The following is a 20,161-nucleotide window of genomic DNA, read 5'->3' as shown; positions in this document are numbered from 1 at the left end:
AATATATATAATTTGTTTACCTCAATAATATTTTGCTAATATATGGGCCCCATTATTTTGAAGCTTTTGGGAATAACAATCTCTGCGGGCCAACCAAAGTGAAAAACATTGGCTATCAAAACAGAATATGCTTTTAGGTAGTACATAGTATTTTCTATGCAAAATGCAAATAATAGTACTCTTATAGTAGTAGAATCTTCATTGATTTGGAGACTTGGGCAAATGTCTAACTTTACCACTAAACCAGTTCTAATACTAACAAACAAGGACACGGTGGCACAGTGGCTAAGACGCTGAGCTTGTCGATTAGAAAGGTCAGCAGTTCGGCGGTTTGAATCCCTAGAACCATGTAATGGAGTGAGCTCCCGTTACTTGTCTCAGCTTCTGCCAACCCAGCAGTTTGAAAGCATGTAAAAATGCACGTAGAAAAATTGGAACCACCTTTGGTGGAAAGGTAATAGCATTCCGTGTGCCTTCACCGTTTAGCCATGGTGACCATATGACCACGGATACGTCTTTGGACAGCGCTGGCCCTTCGGCTTTGAAACAGAGATGAGCACCGCCCCCTAGAATCGAGAACGACTAGCCATATGTGGGAGGGGAACCTTTACCTTTTAATACTAACAATCCAGAAGCCGTTTTGAAATCTTTAGCAACTGGAATTAAGCAGCAGGGCACAATCTTATATCCTTTTATAAGAATGTGAATTGCTTTCAGCAAGTCAGACAGGTTAAAATATTTATTTCATATGACTTTACTGAGCAAATCTCATTATATATTGAAAACTCATTGCCACTCTAGAAATAACATTTCTTTTATACCTCAGCTTTTCTGAACAGTCATGAATTGAGTTTGATAGTCACACTATATAAGAATATTTCAAATTTATGTTGGAAATGCGGGCAACGCATAGGATCATTTTATCATGCCTGGTGGACATGTAAAAAGGCAGAAAAAAATAGGTTCAAATCTATACACAGATACAAGAAATTTTAAAGTTAAGATTCAATCGAAACCCATACTTTTCTTGTTGTGAATTAATGGGCAGACAAATAGGAAAGTCTATTTTTCATGTATGATCATTGCTATGAGACTACAGGTAGTCCTTGACTTACAACAGTTCATTTTAGTGACCATTCAAAGTTAATGAAAGTGACATGACTGTTTTTCCCAGTTACCACCTTTCCAGCATTCCCATGATCATGTGATCAAAATTCAGAAGCTTATAGCAGTTGGTTTATATTTATGACTGTTGCTGAGTCCCAAGGTCATGTGACCAACTTTTGCAACTTTCTGACAAGCGAAGCCAATGGGGAAGCCAGATTCACTTAACAACTGAGGCAAGAAAGGTTGTAAAATGGAGCAAAACTCACTTTACAAATGTCTCACTTAACAACAGAAAATTGGGACTCAATTGTGTTCATAAGTAGAGGACTACCTAAATTATACGCACAAAAATGGAAAGGCTTTGATATGCGTACAATGGAAGAATGTTTGGTGAAGATGATGGAACCAGCAGAGATGGCAAAATTAACTTGTTTGCTTAAAGGAAAGTAACTGTTATAGTTACTAATGACTGGAAACCCCTTATGGACTTTTTACTAAAAGAAATGAACTTGTGATTTATAGATTTGATGAGTAGAAGAAAAAACTGATATAACCGTACACAAAGAAGGTACATGTAAATATATGCATTTATTATCTCTGCTGTCAAAAAGTTTGTAAATATCTTTATAAGTAGAATAAGCCTACCAACAACCTACAATGGTAGACATACCTTAGGATCAGACAGTATATATATATCCAAATATTAGATTATAGGGAACATGCCCTCATGTTCTAATCTATATAAATCTTCCTAATTGAACCAGATTGTTCATAAGGAGACTGATGGTTGATTCAGGTAGGCTTCTGGTCTGATTCAACATTGATATTTTAATGGCTGTAAATGTGACAGGAAAGCTTTTAACAATGTTCCTACTGGCTTTCCTCAATTATACACACAAATTCAGTAGATTTATTTATTTTTCTCTTGTAGGAACTAAAATAGGAGCCCTGTATTTAAAAGGCTATATAAAGGTTTTCAAGGCCCAAAAATTATGTTGGAAGACTGAGAATGACAGTTGGTCTTACCTGAACTGTTATTTTAAGTTTGTAGGATGGGCCAGAGATGGTATTATCACAGCCAATTGGCCTCGAGACTGGGTTGAAGCTGAAGCCACGCCTCTGGGCGCCTCTCCTCTGACTCCAGTTTCAATCCAAAAAAAGAGGTTGTAAAAGGATAAAATATGAAACTGATCCAACAGGACCTGTTGCAAGACCCTGCGACCGAACACCATGTCGGAAGATGTGAAGGCATCCAGCCTGTAGTGCCAGATGAAGGGCGACGGGGATGCCCACGTTGCTGCCCTACAGATGTCTTCTATAGGGGGCCGCCGAGGTGGCCGCACTCATAGTGGAGTGGGCCGTGATGCTGGCCGGAACCGGTAAGTTCTGTGTCTCGTAGGTGAGGGCAATAGCCAGACGGATCCACCGGCTAATGGTGGACAGGGAGACCCTCTTCCCTAGCGACAAGGGTTGGAATGACACAAAGAGAGCCTAGACCTATGAAACTCCGCCATCCACCTTAGGTAAATCCGTAAGGCCCTTCTTACATCTAAACGGTGCCAACTGTGCTCCCGCTCCCTGGTCGGGTCTGGACAGAAGTCCGGAAGAACCACCTCCTGCGCCCGGTGGAAGACCATGTTTACCTTTGGCAGGAAAGCCGGGTCCAGGCCTAGCACCACCCTGTTATTGTGAAACGTGCATAGATCCACCCTAGAGGAGAGAGCCCCCAGCTCCGAGACTCGCCTAGCCGAGGTGATAACCACCAGAAACACAACCTTACAAGTGAGGAGCTTCCGGCTAACCGTCCGGAGTGGTTCAAAAGGCTCAGCTATAAGAGCCCGTAGCACCGTGGGAAGGTGCCACGTAGGAAACCTGTGGACTGGTGGTGGGCGAAGGTGGGCCGCCCCCTTGAGGAACCTCTTAACTAAGGGCAAACGAGGTAGCGGAGTGGTAGCACCGTGGCCAGTACCGTCAACTGTCTCCTAACAGTGGCTAGAGACAGGCCCTTGTCCAGACCCTCCTGGAGGAATCCAGCACCATGGCCCTGGAGGGGGTCAAGTGGGCAGCCTGGCAAACGTCTCCCAAGTGCAATCGTAAATCCTGCTGGTTGACTGTCTGCGGGAGGCCTCAATGGTTCTGATCACCTTTTGGGACAGGAGAGCGTCTCTCAGGCGTTCCCGCTCAATCTCCACACGGCCAGTTGGAGCCACTGTGGATCTGGATGGACCAACCCTGTAGCAATCTCACCTCCCCCCGGGGAATCCTCCACAGTCTCCCTGCCGACAGACTCAGCAGGTCCATGAACCAAGCCCTCCTGGGCCAGTAGGGGGGCACTAGGATTACTTCAGCCTGCTCTCTGACTACCTTCTGGATGACCCCGGGAAGGTGGGGGGGGGAGCATACAGCAGTCCGACCGGCCACTTAGAGCGAAGGGTGTTGACCCCCTCTGTTCCCCGAGCTGGAAACCGAGAGAAGAACCGCGGCAGCTGAGCGTTGGACGGAGTGGCAAACAGGTCCACTACCGGTCTCCCGAACCTCTGGCAGATCCTCTGGAAGCGCTCCTTGGACAGACTCCACTCTCCGCTGTCTCCCGTCTCCCTGCTCAGCCAGTCCGCCTGATAGTTGTCAACGCCAGTGATGTATTCCGCTCGGATTGAGCGCAGGTGTTTCTCCACCCAGTATCCCAGCAACATCGCCTCGGTGTGCAACGCCCTGGATCGTGTGCCCCCCTGTCGATTGATGTGTGTCTTTGCTGCAATGTTGTCTGTTAAGACGAGGATGTGATGACCTTCTACTGAGGTTTGGAACCGTCGTAGGGCAAGGTGGACTGCCCGAAGCTCCAGCCAATTTATGTTGTTTTGAAGGTCGTTCTTTGACCACCCGTCCTGTGCCAGCTGGGAGCCTAGGGTCGCCCCCCAACCAAACAGGCTGGCGTTCATTGTCAGTATGAGGCACTCTTGTTCCCTGAATTCACAGCCCTTGAGTAAAGCTGGGGACATCCGCCACTTGAGAGACATCAGCACCTGCGGCGTCGCTGGTATCTTGAGCATCAAGTTGCTGGAATCAGCCCTCTGATATGGCAGCAGCCTCCATTGGAGCGTCCTGGCATGTAGTCGCGCCCATGGGACCACTTCGATGCATGAGATGAACTTTCCCAGCAAGCTGGAAAGAAGGGCTACGGGAACACAAGGATCCTTCCGGATCTGGTTAATTAACTTCAACAAGCTGGACCTGCGGTCCGGGGAAAGAAACACTCGACCCAATCGGGAATCAATCTCCGCCCCCAGGTGTAGGTGGATGGGGAGAGAGTACTCTTCTCGAAATCAATCGAGAACCCTAAGCCCTGGAGGGTGTCAATGACCTGCTGAAGATCTGACCTAGTCTGAGCAGGAGACACCCCCTGGACAAGGATGTCATCCAGGTAGCAGAAAAGCCTAATAGGAATCTCCCTTAGATGGGCATCTGGTTCGATGTTATAGAACCGTCTGTCATTGCTGCCTGGGATGGGGAAAGCCCCGGGTGTCTCCCACTGCCTCTTAACTACTTCCAAGAAAAGGTCGGGAGCAGGAATCTCCTCCTTAACTTCTTTGGGCTCGGAATAGACCATGCCCTGGGGCTTCCTTGCTGGCTCACCTTCCTTGGCCCCCTCGCCCCCCTCCAGCTGAGCAGTGGCACACGCCTTGCATAGGAGGGACCGGAACAAGTTAGGAGGGAACAATCCCATGAAGGCTGGAGGTTCAGGCTCCAGTTCCTCCTCGTCCTCAGAGAGATCTGGGTCACGCTGCGCCTTGTCCCCCAGGACAGACCCCTCACTTGCCAAGGACGGGGACCCAGGGGGGCGGACTGGCTGGGAAGGGCTCATGGCCAGGCTGATGAAGAGCTGGGGACCATGACCTCGCCCTGAGAGGCAGAGCGAGGCCCCTGGCGCTGCATGCTTGCAGCCACACCAGATGCAATGGCTCTTTCAATGAGGTTCTGAAGACCCACAGGCAGGTTCTCCATATCCAAGGAGTCCCAGATGGATGCCCCAGGCACCTGACTAAGGATGGGGGTAGGTGCCAGGGTTGGCCTGGACAGATCTCTACCTCCCATCTGAGTCTCTAGGGATAGAAACCTAGGCTGGTTATCTACTTGGTCAAAATCCTCCATGGAAAGGGGAGGGGAATGGGCAACCCTCCCCCCACTCCACTCCCTCAAGGAATCTGGTGACCTAGGGGGAGAATCCTGCCTGGAAGGGCCCCCTCGGGGTGACCTGGACCTGGAGGGGGAAGGGACTGATCCTGCCCTGCAGAGCCCTCAACCTCTTTGCCCTGGAGAAAGTTCTCACCAAGGCCCTATGCCTTCTAGCTTCGTCTCTTTGGCTGGCACAAGGGCGAGTGTCAGCCGAGGCTTTAAGCCTCCTGGAAGAGGCAGTGGGACGTGCCTGGTGGAAGTCCCCTCCCCAGGAGACATGGGGGGGGGAAGGGGATCTACCCGCCGTCACGCAACTACTTACGACCACTCCTCGTGCTTCCTGCAATTCGCTCCTCACCCCCACCTCCACAGCTAGAATGACAAGGTCCTCACTCCTTTCGTCGCGTGCCACGAATTTTAAAACACCGCCGGGGCGCGTTTTGGGGTTGCTGCGGCTTCTCAGGGATTCTGCTGCTGCCGCGCTGCTTCCCAGCCGCCTCTGCTGCTCCTGGGACTTCTGCGGCCTTCACGCGGCCCACATGCTCTTCTGCGCTCTCTTTTAATGCTGCTGCAGCGAGGCACACTCTCCTTTTAGGCTTCTGGGCTGTCGGGCTGGAAACCAGAGCCCTTTAGCCCCCACCGGCGCCGATCTGCTCTCTCAGGGCTCCACGTGGTCGCCAGCCAAAATGGCCACCGGGACAGCGACCAGTCACCGGAGCCTCCAAGCCTTGAGATTTAACCCTCGACTAGCTAGAAAAAACGCAGCTAATAGCAGGGACTTACTGGGAAGTGAAGGAAGGGTCTCCTTGTGAGAAGGAAGCAAGTTGAGTCGAGGATGGTCCAGAAAAGTTGAATCAGATCAGGAGTCAAGAATTTACAACCTCTCTTTGGCCAGACTGGATTGAAACTGGAGTCAGAGGAGAGGAGCCCAGAGGCGTGGCTTCTGCTTCAACCCAGTCTCAAGGCCAATTGGCTGTGATAATATCATCTTTGGACCATCCTGCAAACTCACTCTGGAAAATACAAAACTTCCATCAGACTCAAGCTTTCCCATGTTGGTGTTCTATGTAAGTTTTGGATTCACTTTCCCCTATACTGGCTGAGAATATGGGCACTGTAATGCAACAAGAGGGTCCTATTTTAGATAAACAGAAGACAAAATGAATGATTCATTTTTAGTGTTAAGTTTTAAGGAATTGTGTCTACCAAATATTTCTCCAAAAGTTTTTAATGTTTTCAGTATTTTTTCCTACCCAAATTGGTGTGTGTGTGTGTGTGTGTAAATATATATATGCATGTATGCCCTTAAAGATTGTTAGTACTTACAACAGACCAGTGGTGGGATTCAATTACTATCGGTTCTGTGGGCGTAGCTTGGTGGGCGTGGCATGGCTTGGAGAGCATGGCTTGGTGGGTATGGCGGGGGAAGGATACTGTAAAATCTCCATTCCCTCCCCATTCCAGGGGAAGGATACTGTAAAACAGGGATAGTCAACCTTTTTATACCTACCACCCACTTTTGTATCTCTGTTAGTAGTAAAATTTTCTAACCGCCCACCGGTTCCACAGTAATGGTGATTTATAAAGTAGGGAAGTAACTTTATTTTATAAAATGTATAAAGCAGAGTTACAGCAAACCCCTACTGCTTACCATGAAAGCTGGAATACCCACTAGTGGGCGGTAGGGACCAGGTTGACTACCACTACTGTAAAATCTCCATTCCCTCCCCACTCCAGGAGAAAGTTAGTGCAAAATCCCCATTCCTTCCCAATCAGCTGGGACTCAGGAGGCAGAGAATAGATGTGGGCGGGGCCAGTCAGAGGTAGTATTTACCGGTTCTCTGAACTACTTACAATTTCCGCTACTGGCTCTCCAGAACTGGTCAGAACCTGCTGAATACCACTTCTGCAACAGACCCATGAAAAAAGTCTTATGACCAGTTTCAAAGTTCTGGCACTGCCCCACCCACAGTCACATGACCACATTTTGGATGTTTGGCAACTGCCCTGCATTTATGCCCATTTGCAGAGCCATGCAGAAACACAACTGTGCATTACAATGGTTGGCCAAAAACCAGCATTAACTTCTGGTTTCCTACAAAAATATGTAAACAATGACCACGGCATTCACTTATTGACCATGGCAGCTACTTACAACCACAGCAATCACTTAACAACCAGTCAGGGTCATGTGACCTGCTTTATGACAGTCATGACTTATGATTGTAATTGCCAGGTTCAATTACAAGGGTAAGTCAGGGAGTACTTTTAAGTAAATTATAGTTGCATTACAAATCATTAGCTGCACTACAACTGATGTCTTGAGCAATATCCAAACAATGTAGCAACTTTACAGGCAAAAAAAGTCAATTCCTATTCATCAATTGCAAAGTTGCCTTCCAACTATCCCCTCCAATGAAAAAATAAGCAAACACAAACAGTGTAAGAAATTAATCCAACTCCTATTTTCATGGGACAGTATCAGATGCAACTTTTTAAACTTCACATAGAACCTACCTGAATATTCTGCCATTTCAAATATAAAGATCAGCCGCAATCTTAAACTGGGTTATAAAGCAAATACATTTTTTAACAAAAACAAAAAACAAAAAAAAACCAACATTACACTAAGACTTATAAACAGTTTCAGTGACAAAGGCCATCTTATAAAACATGTACGATACAAGCATAAAAATAAGTTCAAAGAAGATTTTTAAAAATCTTGGCCTCCATCAATATTAGGACAGTCCATCAACATACATTATATCCCACACCTGAGCCACTTCCTGGAGGAGACAGATCCTCCCAAGTCTCTGCCACTGAGCTTTCCTTCTTACCTGCCACTTCAACTCTTCCATACAGCTCCACATATTGTGTTACACCTAACTTCGTAATAGCATGTATTTTCATGACAGACACATTCCCTTTCTCACTCCACACTACACAGTCACCTACCCTTCTGGGGAAAACTGTTGGAGAAATCACAGGCAAAGTTGCTCTTCTTCTGTACAAGTTCATCTTGATTGTTGACAGATAACTAAAGTCCCTGATCCAAATGACTGGCAAAAGAAAGATGAATGCCCGAAGAATCAGTTCTCAAGACAGCCGCACCTCACAAAAGGCCATTGGAAAGAGATAGTCAAAGGCATGCTGTTTATTTGAATATACTCCTTCAGAAAGCCAATTAAGGACTGTCCAGATAGAACTGGCCAATGACAACTAATCGGAAGGTGCAGAGCAGACAAGGGAAGGCTCCATTCCTGCCCTTGAAAACACATTATGACTCTTTGGTGTAGAGTGGTTAAAGAAACAAGTTTTAACTCAGGGAGATAATTCAATCAAAGCCCGTTTCTTTCAGCTGTGCCTTCATCTAGCAAGCAAGAAATTGCATCCGATTTCTCTCTTCCTCCTCTCCCCCAAAGTTAGATCCCTTTCCCTTATTTGAAAGGAAAGACAGTATCTTAAATCCTAGGTTATTGCAAGCAGTAACTTTTAAACAAGATGTAAAACTCAAAATACTGCTTAGTCAAGTCAGGAAATATTCAAAATCAAGACTGCTATACACGTTAAAAATTGATGCTGGATTGGTCCAGGGAAGCTAACGCCGCCTTCAGATCAAATGCCACTTTACTTTTTGACTAGGATACAAGAAGTAGCTGCAAGTAGACTCCGCCTTGTTCTGAGTTAAGGTCAACTGAGGATAACTTCTTGCCATGTGAAATAGCAGAAGGCTAAACTGAACCAGCTGCATCAGCAAAAGTCCAGGACCGCTTTTATTTTCTTGTTTAACAGCCGCTGCAGTTCGTGTAAATATGTAAGCGTGAAGCATGTTGGCATGTCTGTCTGTCTGTCTGCCTGCCCGTCTGTCTGTCTGTCTGCCTATCTATCTATCTTTACTCACATATTTCTTTCCTTAATTTCTTAAAATTCCTTCGGCATGTAGACCCCAGTAATTCATGCCAGAACGATCTTATTTTCTTCAAATAGCTGGCTAAGCAGCCAGTGGAATGCAGTTCACTGACCACGAATGATAGACAAAGGAAAAAAATTGCATCTGGATTACTTTAGTTAGCAAAATTAAAAAATTAAATCCTAATCAGTTATTGAAACAAATTGCTTACTTCTTAATACAGGAGCCTTAACATGCCAGAGCATGTCTGGTTATTGCTGTTGCAGCTTATCCTTTCTTTGTGTGGCAAACCTTCAGGAGATCAAGGTCTTCTGGTTTTCTAGAGGACCAGACAAAAGCACTAAAGCAGAGTCCTACAATTTTCATGCAGCAAAGACACATCCAAGAAGAGATGATTTCTCATATGAAATGAACCCAGCAAACAAGAGGTTACACAAATGCTTCCAAACGCAGAGACAAAATTTCCACTTTTCCTCAAACTTTTGCACTCTTGGCCAGTATTTGCAGATAGCCTCTGGCATTTGATAGCTCAGGAAACAGGATAAAAATTCCTTTCATTTTATTTCCATTTAATTAATATAGTTAATATAATCTCATAAGGTATTTAATCATTGTTCCTTTCCATCACGTTACACATTGCTATGCAGTAATAACTTTCGGAGGCTGGAGGGAGGAGCTAGTAGTAATCCTGGAATTTTAGCTGTGCATTTCTGGTCTAGCTAATTGCTTTATCTTTAATGAACATCCCTGAAGCTCTTGGTTTATTAATGTTCAATAATGAACATCCCAGCTTCCTAAACTGAAACCAGAGCTTTGACAACCTTGATCTTTTGATTCAGTGACATCACAGCAGCTCAGCCAATCAGCTAGCATGCAACATTTTTATCTCACTGTTCATGATGCAGGTGTTGCCTGCCTGCCTGACTGCCTGTCTATCTATTGGATGCAGCCTGCTTATAAAAAAGTAATTTGCTGTTAAAAATATATATATATAAGAAGGCAACCTGGTGTGATTATAACTGACTGACTGACTAAGTGTCTGTCTAATGCAGCCTGCATATAAAAAAGTAAAAATAATTTGTGATAAAAATACATAATGGAAGGCAACCTGAAGTGATTATGACTTAGGCTTCCCTGTTCCTTTCACTTTGAACCCAAAATCTGTATTTCTTAAAACAAATTTGCTCCCTTCAGTGAACAAACAAACCACAGGCCACAGTTCTGGATATGTGACAAAGCATCTGCAATGCTGTTGATCATGGTTATTATGGTGCAATTATTTCTTTAAGGTCATTTTTTTTCATACTCTTTCAATCTCTATCGCTTTCAATCACACAAGAAATGTGAAATTCCCAACAAGCTGAATAGAAGTAGTTACAAGATCTAGCCAAGGTCAAACCCTTGCTCCTTGCCTAGTTACTTTTAAATTGAAGCCGTCTCAGTAAGCTATAAAACCAAACACAACACAACCGTATCAGCTGCCAAATTTTCTAACCTCGCATTTTATTCCTACTCTCATGAAATCAATGCAATGCAATCATCTCAGCATAAAATACAAAGCCACTACTTTATTGCCTTTAGTTATCGACAAGCCCTACATAATACCAACTCTTTTCTTCAGCATGTACAGGGAGTCCTTGACTTATGGAGTCTGCCCATAATGGAGCCTGTGGGGATCCCGTGGGGTGAGAATGGGGGCGGGGGAAAGTTAGCTGGTCAGTCATAAAAGCTATTCTGAACTAGGCTTCCCGAGACAGTAAAAAACACACGCTTAGTCCCCAAAATCCTCTACTTATTTCAACGGCTGTGAATTATGTTCATTCACAGCCTGTAATTAGTCAAAAATAGTTTGTAAAGAGTCCGACAGAAGTCTGCCAAAGTCTTTTGGGATAAGGCTGATAAGTACCCACCATTATTTTTTAAACAGGTCATAAATAGCTTTTCAGGGATCTGTCATAACTTTGTAACTTCAAACAGCTCTTCTCCTACAATAGGAATTCAGTCTTATTTGTGTTTCCAACCTTATTTAGTTAGAAGGACACCCCACATTTTCCAAGAGGCTCAAGCAAGCAGGGGTGGGTTCTGACTGGCAAGACTGCTGGTTCACCCCCCGTGTACGTGAGGATGTGCAGTGCAATTAAATTTGTTCTGTGCATGCGAAGAACTGAAAAACAAGACGGCAGCACCAATGGCGCCGACCGGGGAATCACTCAGGGGCATGGCAGGCCTGGTTCGCTGCCTTTCCAACAACCCATGCCACCAAACCACTATTGGTTTGGCCGAATCAGTCTGAACTGATAGGAACCCATCACTGCAAGCAAGCCTTTTACTTACACTCCACATCAGGCTGTGCTGTTAAAAAGAGAAATATTTAAAAAGTTTCAGATCAGGAGATTCCTTTTGAGCAGGCACAGATTCCTGCAGAATCTGATAGAAATCAATAGTAACTGGACAATGAAGACTTTGAAGCTGAATGTAGGAGCCCTGTTTTTAATTTTTTCGTAATGTCCTTGAGGTAGCCCTGCACTCGGACTCACTGCAAAGGCATTTTCATATCTCCCAATGCTACAGGGCAGTGAAGCACCATATCGAGGCTCCATTTTCAGCCATGATGGCCTCCTGCAGCGCAAACACAGCTCGGGGAAGCTGCACTGGCAGAGAGCTGGAGGAGGCTGTTGTGGCTGAAAGCTCTGTTTTGGCTGGCAGAGGCACTGCTGGCTGGTCCTTTGCTGTTTCCAGGGCAGTCCCATGCACCAGATCTAAGCACCTTGAGCTTGACACCCCTGGTGTAGGGAAAGGCAAGTAAAGAGATTGTGTGGTGTGTCCCAGCCCTCCAGAGTAGGCCAGATCAGGAAACAAGCATTTCATGAATTGCTAGATCTCTCCTTCATTGTTGTAGGTACAATTACAGAATCTTGAAAGTCTGACAGAGATATTCTCTATCACTAGGTAATTTTTGATTCCCCCCCCCCCTTGAGCTTTTCTTTTCTCTCTGAGCTGAAGTGATCTTTACATAATAAAAATTGCATTCCTTCTTTGAGGCATCTATATACTCCTTTACCCAAAATTCAGGGGTGAAATTCAGCAGGTTCTGATAGGTTCTGGAGAACCGGTAGTAGAAATTTTGAGTAGTTCAGAGAACCAGTAAATACCACCTCTGGCTGGCCCCTGAGTGGGGAGGGAATGGAGATTTTGCAGTATCCTTCCCCTGCCACACCCACCAAGCCACGCCCACAGAACTGGTAGTAAAAAGAATTTCACCACTGCCAAAATTATTTCCTCAAATAATCTTCACTTCCTTAAAGGAAATCTTCTCAAGTTCTTATTTTCTGTAAAAAGTAAACGTCACTTAGGTGAATGGACTGTGTAGAAAATTGTTAAATAAATAAATAACAATGTAAAGTATTTGCAGCAAAAAATAAAAAATAAAACTATTACCTTCAATGGATTTGCAACTTCATAAAGAATTACATTGATTCCAGATAGAAAGGGAGCTATGAAGAACCTCTAAAGAGTTTTTGCTTCTATGGGTTATATTTCTCGATTTTGCCATATTAAAAATTAAAACTGGCACATTTGCAGCCACTAGCACTTCTCACAATTGTCTGAAGGAATCTTAATATTGCATTATTTCTCAACATAGGCTGACAAATAATTTTGATTTCACAGACTCTTGAGACGGTTTTGGAAAATCCCTCTGGGGTCTCAGGACCACAGTTTTAAGAAACACTGCTCTAGTATAATGCTCACTCTCAAATTTAAGTAATGTAATAAGAAGAAAAGTAATAAGTAATGAGATTGCTGCTTTACTCAGTCCTCCAGCCCATAATATTATCAGACTATGCATAAAAATAATTTAAAAAATGAAAAGTTATTTTTTCCCTACGCTGTTATTTTTTAAAATGCATTTATTTTATGCACAGAACTTCTTGGAAGGAAGAAAAGAAAATTAATTTTCATTGTTTTCGAAAATAGTTTGGGGTTACAAGTCAGAGAAATATGCCTATGTTTAACCATACATAACTTTCTAATTCTAATTCAGAGGTAACAGAAAGCTATACCATGTATGCCCAACCGCATTCTTATTTAGGCTCTATAGTACATATGAATGGCAGGCTGTTTTTCAAACATGGGTCATAAACTGGCAGATTTGAGAATAAAAGACAATCTCTGAGAAAGAGAGCAAAATGGAATAAGCTGTAGAAAATGCACAACTGATTGATGAGCCATGAAGAGTAGCTTATTTGTGAGATTGCAGGATGCAACTTGTCCTGGTTATTATTTTTGCTTCATTCATCAGTTGTTTTGGGGATTGCATTTCACCTACTAAAAGTGGAACAGACATGCCCCAAACTGAATCAATCCAATCCAGAGTATATTATATGCACTTGAGTTGTCTTTGTAGCATGACTTTTCTATTCTAGGCGGATTAGTTTGGCAGGCTTACTGATTTGGGAGTCAACTGTTGTGACCTCACGACTGGGGTGATCCCACCAGCATTTGCTTCTTTCTTCAAATAAATGGCAATAAATGAAATAAAATAAATATTTTTATTCTGGAAGCTCTGGGATGGTGTACTCATGATAATCTAAAAGCAAAAACAGCTACTGACAAGGTGGCTTGGTAGAATCTTTCTATTAAAAACATAACACATAAATATGTAAAGAATGACTATATACACTCAACCATCACAAATATAGAAGCAGGAATATAAATTATTTACTACATTTAGTTAAATGAAAACAGGAGTCTGTAGGAGCCTTTCAAGTGAAAAAAAAAACTGTACAAGAACATGCCCCTCTTCAGGCAATTCTCTTTGTAATTGCAGTGGTGTGAAGAAAGAGAAGAAAACCATACATATATCATAGATATTATGTCTTTACCACCTCTGCCCCACACATTTTTGGAGGAATATATGAAAAAAAAGCTGCCTTGGTGTTTCCTATCATATAGAATCCTAAAGTACAGGATATTACTGTAAATCACAGTGAATTCTACAATATGCATTCTATTCCTTCAACATTCCCACCTAACAATACAGTCAAAACACAACTACCAGGGCTCCACAATGTATAAAACCAGCAAATACCACGTCTGGCTGCCCCTGCCTCCGATCTATTCGCTGCCGCCTGAGTCCCAGCTGATCAGGATTTTGCAGTAACCTTCCCCAGGTGTGGAGAGGGAATGGGGATTTTGCAGTATCCTTCCTCTGCCATGCCCACTAAGCCACACCCACCAAGCCACACCCACCAAACCATGCCCACAGAACTGGTAGTAAAAAAATTGGAATCCCACCACTGATCAGGATGTTAATGGAAATTCTTGCCCTCAACACACTTTCCAAAACTAAATATGATTTTTTATCGTCCTCTGAGTTACTTATTCCCAATTTCAGAAGTACATATCTCCTACTTTTTTAACATACAATGCATGAGTTTCTGCTTTTTATGCTTATTGCAGCACAGGAAAAAAATAAGTTGCCCTCTGCAAAATATTGCTGAAATTCAAACTTTTTTTTACTCTGCAGATATTCAATGCTAACTGCAAATATCTTGCTGCAGTTCTAAGGCAACTCAAAAAAAAAGCTACGTTAATCTACCTCTTAACATTAATAATTGTCAAGATTTCTCTGTTTTAATGTATTATTTTAAAATATGCAGATATGAACACTTAACAACCAGCTCTACATAGTTTACGTATGATACAGGCATTATTAGACTTGATTTAGGGTTTCTACATACAACTAAATTCTACTTATGATACGGGGGAGCATCACTGTTTCTCTGTACTTGCAGGTAACAAGGCAACAATGCTAAATATTGACTACATTCAAATTAAGCAAATTGAGGTTCTGCTAAATATCAGTATCCCATGACAAAGGACAAAATGTTAATATAAAAAAGGGGGTGAAGGTGAAATAGATCATGAAAATCCACTTGTCCAGCAAGGATTTTAAAAAGTTATTGTTAGTTCTCCTAGAATTTTTTTTTAAGCAGTAGCTTCATAAAAGGGCCACCCTCTCTTGTCAAGTTTAAAAAATAAAAATCATGGAGGAAAGATAGACATATGGACCCCAATTCCACTTCCTTTATACCCAACTCCTGTACGGATGAGGTCTGCAGTGGGGATGGAATTGCCTTTGGCCAAACACATCTGAGGAAGCATCACTTTGAGAATTGGAGTAGACTAGGCAAGAAACCTTGGGGAGAGTTACTGTAAAAAGGACCTATATGTTCCTCAGAGCTTTCCAGAGGCATTCAAGTGCCGCCAATGGCAATTGCTCTTTTATATTGCAAGCAAAGCTCAGAATACTTAAGTAGCTGTTGAGAGAGATCAGACATGGTTGGTCAGGAACTGTCATGCAGCTGAAATCTGCTTTGAGTTGAATTGGAATCCTGGTCATTTCATGGGCATATATAGTTTTCTTGTCAATATTTTGCAAGTCATTTTCCATTAATTTCAAGGTTAAAAAAAGAAACAGTCTGCCTTGGAATAAAATCTGCAGTAAGATGTCTGTTATATGGTTCCATTCTAATTCTCAATTAGTAAAAAGTAGTGCTGAAGTTTTGATTACCAGTGTTCCTACAAGAAACAGATTTATTTTGCCTAGTGCAGTCAAGTTATTTACAAACTCTGAATATCCAGAATCAGATAAACACCGAAAAAATGTAGCAAAAGGATAAAATGTCCCTGGGCTTTAAATACCCTTGAATTTTATTTGGCCCCTTCCAATCACGTTCAAGGAAGCTAACAGAGTTGATTTGCCTTGAACTATATCTGTAGATATGTCATTTCTAGCTTATCTTTGACTAAAACAAGATCCATCACGCAAGTCTACATTTTCATTCCATTTATTCAATTTAAATTTCTTGTGTTTCCCAAATAAGTGACGCTCCAACACAAATATAAGCAGAATAGAATAACAGAATAACAGAGTTGGAAGGGACCTTGGAGGTCTTCTAATCCAACCCCCTGCTTAAGCAGGAAACTCTATACCATTTTTTGACAAATGGAAAGAAATAAATCCTTTCTTTTATTATTATATTTTTCTATCTCAAAGCCTTTAAAATATTAATGAGAAGATTATCCATCAAACACTAATTTATATTTTTATACTCAATAATAAAACTAAACAACTAGCATCCATACATGAAACATAGCTATGGGAATCACTGCTAGATTGATACTTTGGTTCCTGAAGGCCATGTAAGTCTCAGAGAATCTTAGAAGCAGGCTACTCTCTCCTAGGTATTTCCAATGATTTAAAACTTCCAGATTCTATGTATGTGGATATGTGCAAGCTGTAGTCCTTTACATGAGTCATACACAGAGTTTAGTTAGGGAAGTATTTACCGAATAAGCAAAAGATTATACAGCTCCCATGGCTGTTTTGATGCTAAGTATACCAGAAGACATATATAGCTTCCAAATTGTCATTGCTCAAATCAAAGTTGCATACAGTATTTCTTTCTTAATTATGTGACTGTACAAAGCAGAATCACAAACTTGTATCCGAATTCATGGGAGCCAGTTTATACAGGACACTCCCCTGTTCAATGTGTTCACTGGAATCCCATGCACTGCATTTTTATAAGAAGTGAACAAAGTCTTAGTTATTCAGCTCTAGCACTCTAGGTAAGCATACAAAGGATTATGCTACGGATGGAATATCTTACAAAAGTTCCCAAACTCAGGTGGATTTTATTCCATACATCCTTCCTGGCAGGACGGACCATTCTTGTCTCCCATTTTTAAAACCGTATCTAACACTTAAGAGGGTCTGAAACTTAGGGGACTGCTTATCCCAAATTAAACCACTTATTTATTTGGCCCCATACTGACAACACTGACTGGCAACACACTCAAAAGATTCGACAATTCAATTCAACAGGAGTCTTTCTGTCCCAAACTGAAAATATCAGGAATTGAACCTTTGTTGGTCTACAGGTTTCTTCCTCTTTTATCCCATAGTTGTTACGTTTATTCAGTAACTGTTGATTTGGGTTTTACAAATTAGATTGATAGATCTTTGTAAAAATGACTGGTTCATACTATTATGGTAAAACAAAAAGTTGTTTTTTGTTTTTAAAGCCTTATTCTACTGTAACAGAGAGAGTCGGAAGTCAAGTTTCTTTTTCTTCCCCTTTCCTTTCTCACTTTTTCCCCCTTTTCTCTTCTTCCTCACTGTCCTCTTATTTGCTTTTGTATTTTATATTTTATAATACCTTATAACTTAATAAAAAAGCTATTGAGTACAGTTTGTAAAAAAAACCAACCCTGTTCATAAGACACTTTTAGAAAAAATATATTGAATCCAAAATTAGAATATTTACCAATCACCCTTCTCCATCTGCAAATTGATCTTGTTGTAGTATTATCTGATTTCAATTGTCCTTGTCATGTATATAATCATATTTTGGATCATTTCAATAACATATTCATATTTAGGACGGACATAGGGTAGAGCACAGCTTTATGTCCAGTTTCTCAAGTGTGGAAAAAACCCAGGCCTTGAGCATCTACTTTGAATAATTTGGTGCAACAATATGGACTCCGGCTTGGGTTTTGATAAACAAAATGTCTGACTATCATTATAGAATTAACATTTCTGGATCACCAACATAAAGGATTCTATCTTGAAATAGCTGACAATAAAAGGAATCAGTAGACGAAAATGCTAGGTTTAATTGCATGTAAGGTCTTTGAAAGGCTTTGAGGTAAAAGCACTGAATCTGATGGGAACTGCAAAGAATAAACATGTTTCTCTTCATAGTTTGGCTATCAGATTTTTTTTTAAAAAAAGGCTTACCTGTTTTGTCCTGGGATTTGCCTTAGGCAACAGGCTGGCTGATAAAACTGATGTAAATGGAGAGACACAAAGTTCAGGAAAAGGATTTGGTATGGATGGGATTTCTGGCATATTAAACTCTGCCTTTTTTGTCCTATATTGAAGAGAGATCATGTATTGTTCATATAAACATAATTATCACTACTCCGTTCAAAATTGCAAATAGTAGTTATACATGCAAAATCTGAAACATGTGAAGGTGCACAGACTTTATGAGGAAAACCTTAAGTCAAATATTCCTAAGCTAAACCAATACTGCTGCTCCATTCTCCCCATTGCTAAAGCACATTTCAAACTGGAATGATTTCTAGTGACATTCTTCAATTATGTGATCTTGTCTTGTAGCCCTATTCCTCAATTCTTAAAAAAAAATACAGAGTAAATTGGATAAAAGCATTTTTTTTTACTTCAAGACAACTGACTTATTAAGATCACAACTATGCTGCTTGTTCTCATAAATTTTTACTTAGAGGTGAATCACACCATGGTTCATATAAGGCCTTCAGTTGCAATCTGTCTAGGTTCACTTGAGTAAATCCATTTAAATTCAGTGGGATTTAAAGCTATAGGAGTGTATATTAAATGCAGAGTCAATCCTAATATGAAGGATCAACAATGTCGACACAATGCAAACTTACACTATATTTCAAAAGTCATTTTTAGTAATCTAAACTGTATTGTTCTAGATTTCTTTGCAATGAAGATTTTTGAAAAGTTAAGAAATTATCTGCACATATTAGCACTGGGTACTATCAGCGCTATAAATACTGTCTGGATTCTACTTCCTGGTTATTAATTAGCTTACTTATGTATACAGGGTTTCTGGATAGCAACGTACATTTTGCACTATCCAAAGAACCCTCTTGAATGCTCTGAATAAGAAATTTCCTTTAAAGGAATTTTCATAATGCAGCAAAAATATTCAAGCTATTTTCTCATATTTAGGTATTAATGATCCTACCATTTTCTACAAATATACATTTTGTTTTAAAGGTTTCTTTTTAATATTATTTTTTACAATCCACTAGCAGGATCAAAAATGCAGTACCTATATGCATCATTCTGATAAATCTTAATAAAGTTACACATGAAATAGTGGCATTTCAATTCATTCCAAGAGTTCTCATTTACAAATTCTGCCCATTATTTCCTGTTCATAAAGTCTTGGTTATAGCAAAGAGAGCTCTCAATTATGTCAAATTAGGGATTTTTAAAAAAAAATCCAGAGACCATGGCAACATGCTCATGTCCCACCTTGTATGTGTAAATGGTTAAAATTCATATATTTATAGGTCCTTGAAAAACCTATCATTAAAATATATATATAATACTCTCTTTTGTATAATCTTCTACCAATGGCACAGAAGCACTAAAACCTTTTTCAACATTACATTTCCATCATCTATTTCAGCTTTTCCTAGGTAGCACCTTCCAGATGCATCTGATTTCAGCTCCCCATCATTCACAACCAAGTTGGGGGGTTTGGTATAATGTAGCAACACTGGGTATATAATTGGCCATCTAGAAAAACCATTGTTGGAAATAGACTGACCCGAGGGATTTCCTTTTGGAGTTGGATTCTTGCTGAAAGGGTGGATGAGGAAAGGGAGGGGGGACCTGGTATGTGTGAAGTTTTCTCTGCTGTGTATGTGTTTGTGTGTGCAGAAGGAGGGAGGGAAGGAAAGGGAGAGATGCTTCTCATCAAAACTGCCTTCCACAGGAGCATCAAGCTTTAAGCTTCTGCAAGCCCAAGGGGGCAAAATGCCCATTGAAGCCTCCGCCCACTTTCTTTTCATTGCCACCCCTGGCTATGCTATTCTTTTGCCTTTCACTCAGCATATCAAGTGCCAAAGAGTGTGCAGGCAAAGCCAAAAGTACTGAACTATCCTAAAACTCTTAGGGCAGTTTTGTACCCTAGCTTCAAAGAGGATACTCTTTTATTTTATTTTAAAAAAAAGTGACCTTTGGTCACTTCCAATAGAGAGTTGGGATGGTCCCCATCCAAACCTTTTGGGCCCAGAACTAGCCCCACTTGGAACTGCCCCGCCCCACTAAAGCAACCTGGTGTGTATCCTCTTTGGGGAAAGCTGGGTCCTTGCAGCCTTTCCCATTCCCGTCTCCAA

The 20,161-nt window shown here is 41.7% G+C and overlaps 1 protein-coding gene across 1 annotated transcript in view; it reads right to left on the bottom strand.

Annotated features, from left to right (window-relative positions):
- GRB14 (growth factor receptor bound protein 14) overlaps window positions 1-20,161 on the bottom strand; it is a 67,858-nt gene that overhangs the window by 47,392 nt on the left and 305 nt on the right. Inside the window, exon 2 of the mRNA XM_032238868.1 lies at window positions 18,000-18,132. Within this exon, the coding sequence (XP_032094759.1) occupies window positions 18,000-18,132 (133 nt within the window). The remainder of the gene's footprint in view (window positions 1-17,999; window positions 18,133-20,161) is intronic.

The sequence above is a fragment of the Thamnophis elegans genome, chromosome 1, assembly GCF_009769535.1.
Source record: "Thamnophis elegans isolate rThaEle1 chromosome 1, rThaEle1.pri, whole genome shotgun sequence".
NCBI classification, from domain to species: domain Eukaryota; kingdom Metazoa; phylum Chordata; class Lepidosauria; order Squamata; family Colubridae; genus Thamnophis; species Thamnophis elegans.
The sequence above is the reverse complement of the archived record's forward strand: the minus strand, read 5'-3'. Positions and strand labels throughout refer to the sequence as shown.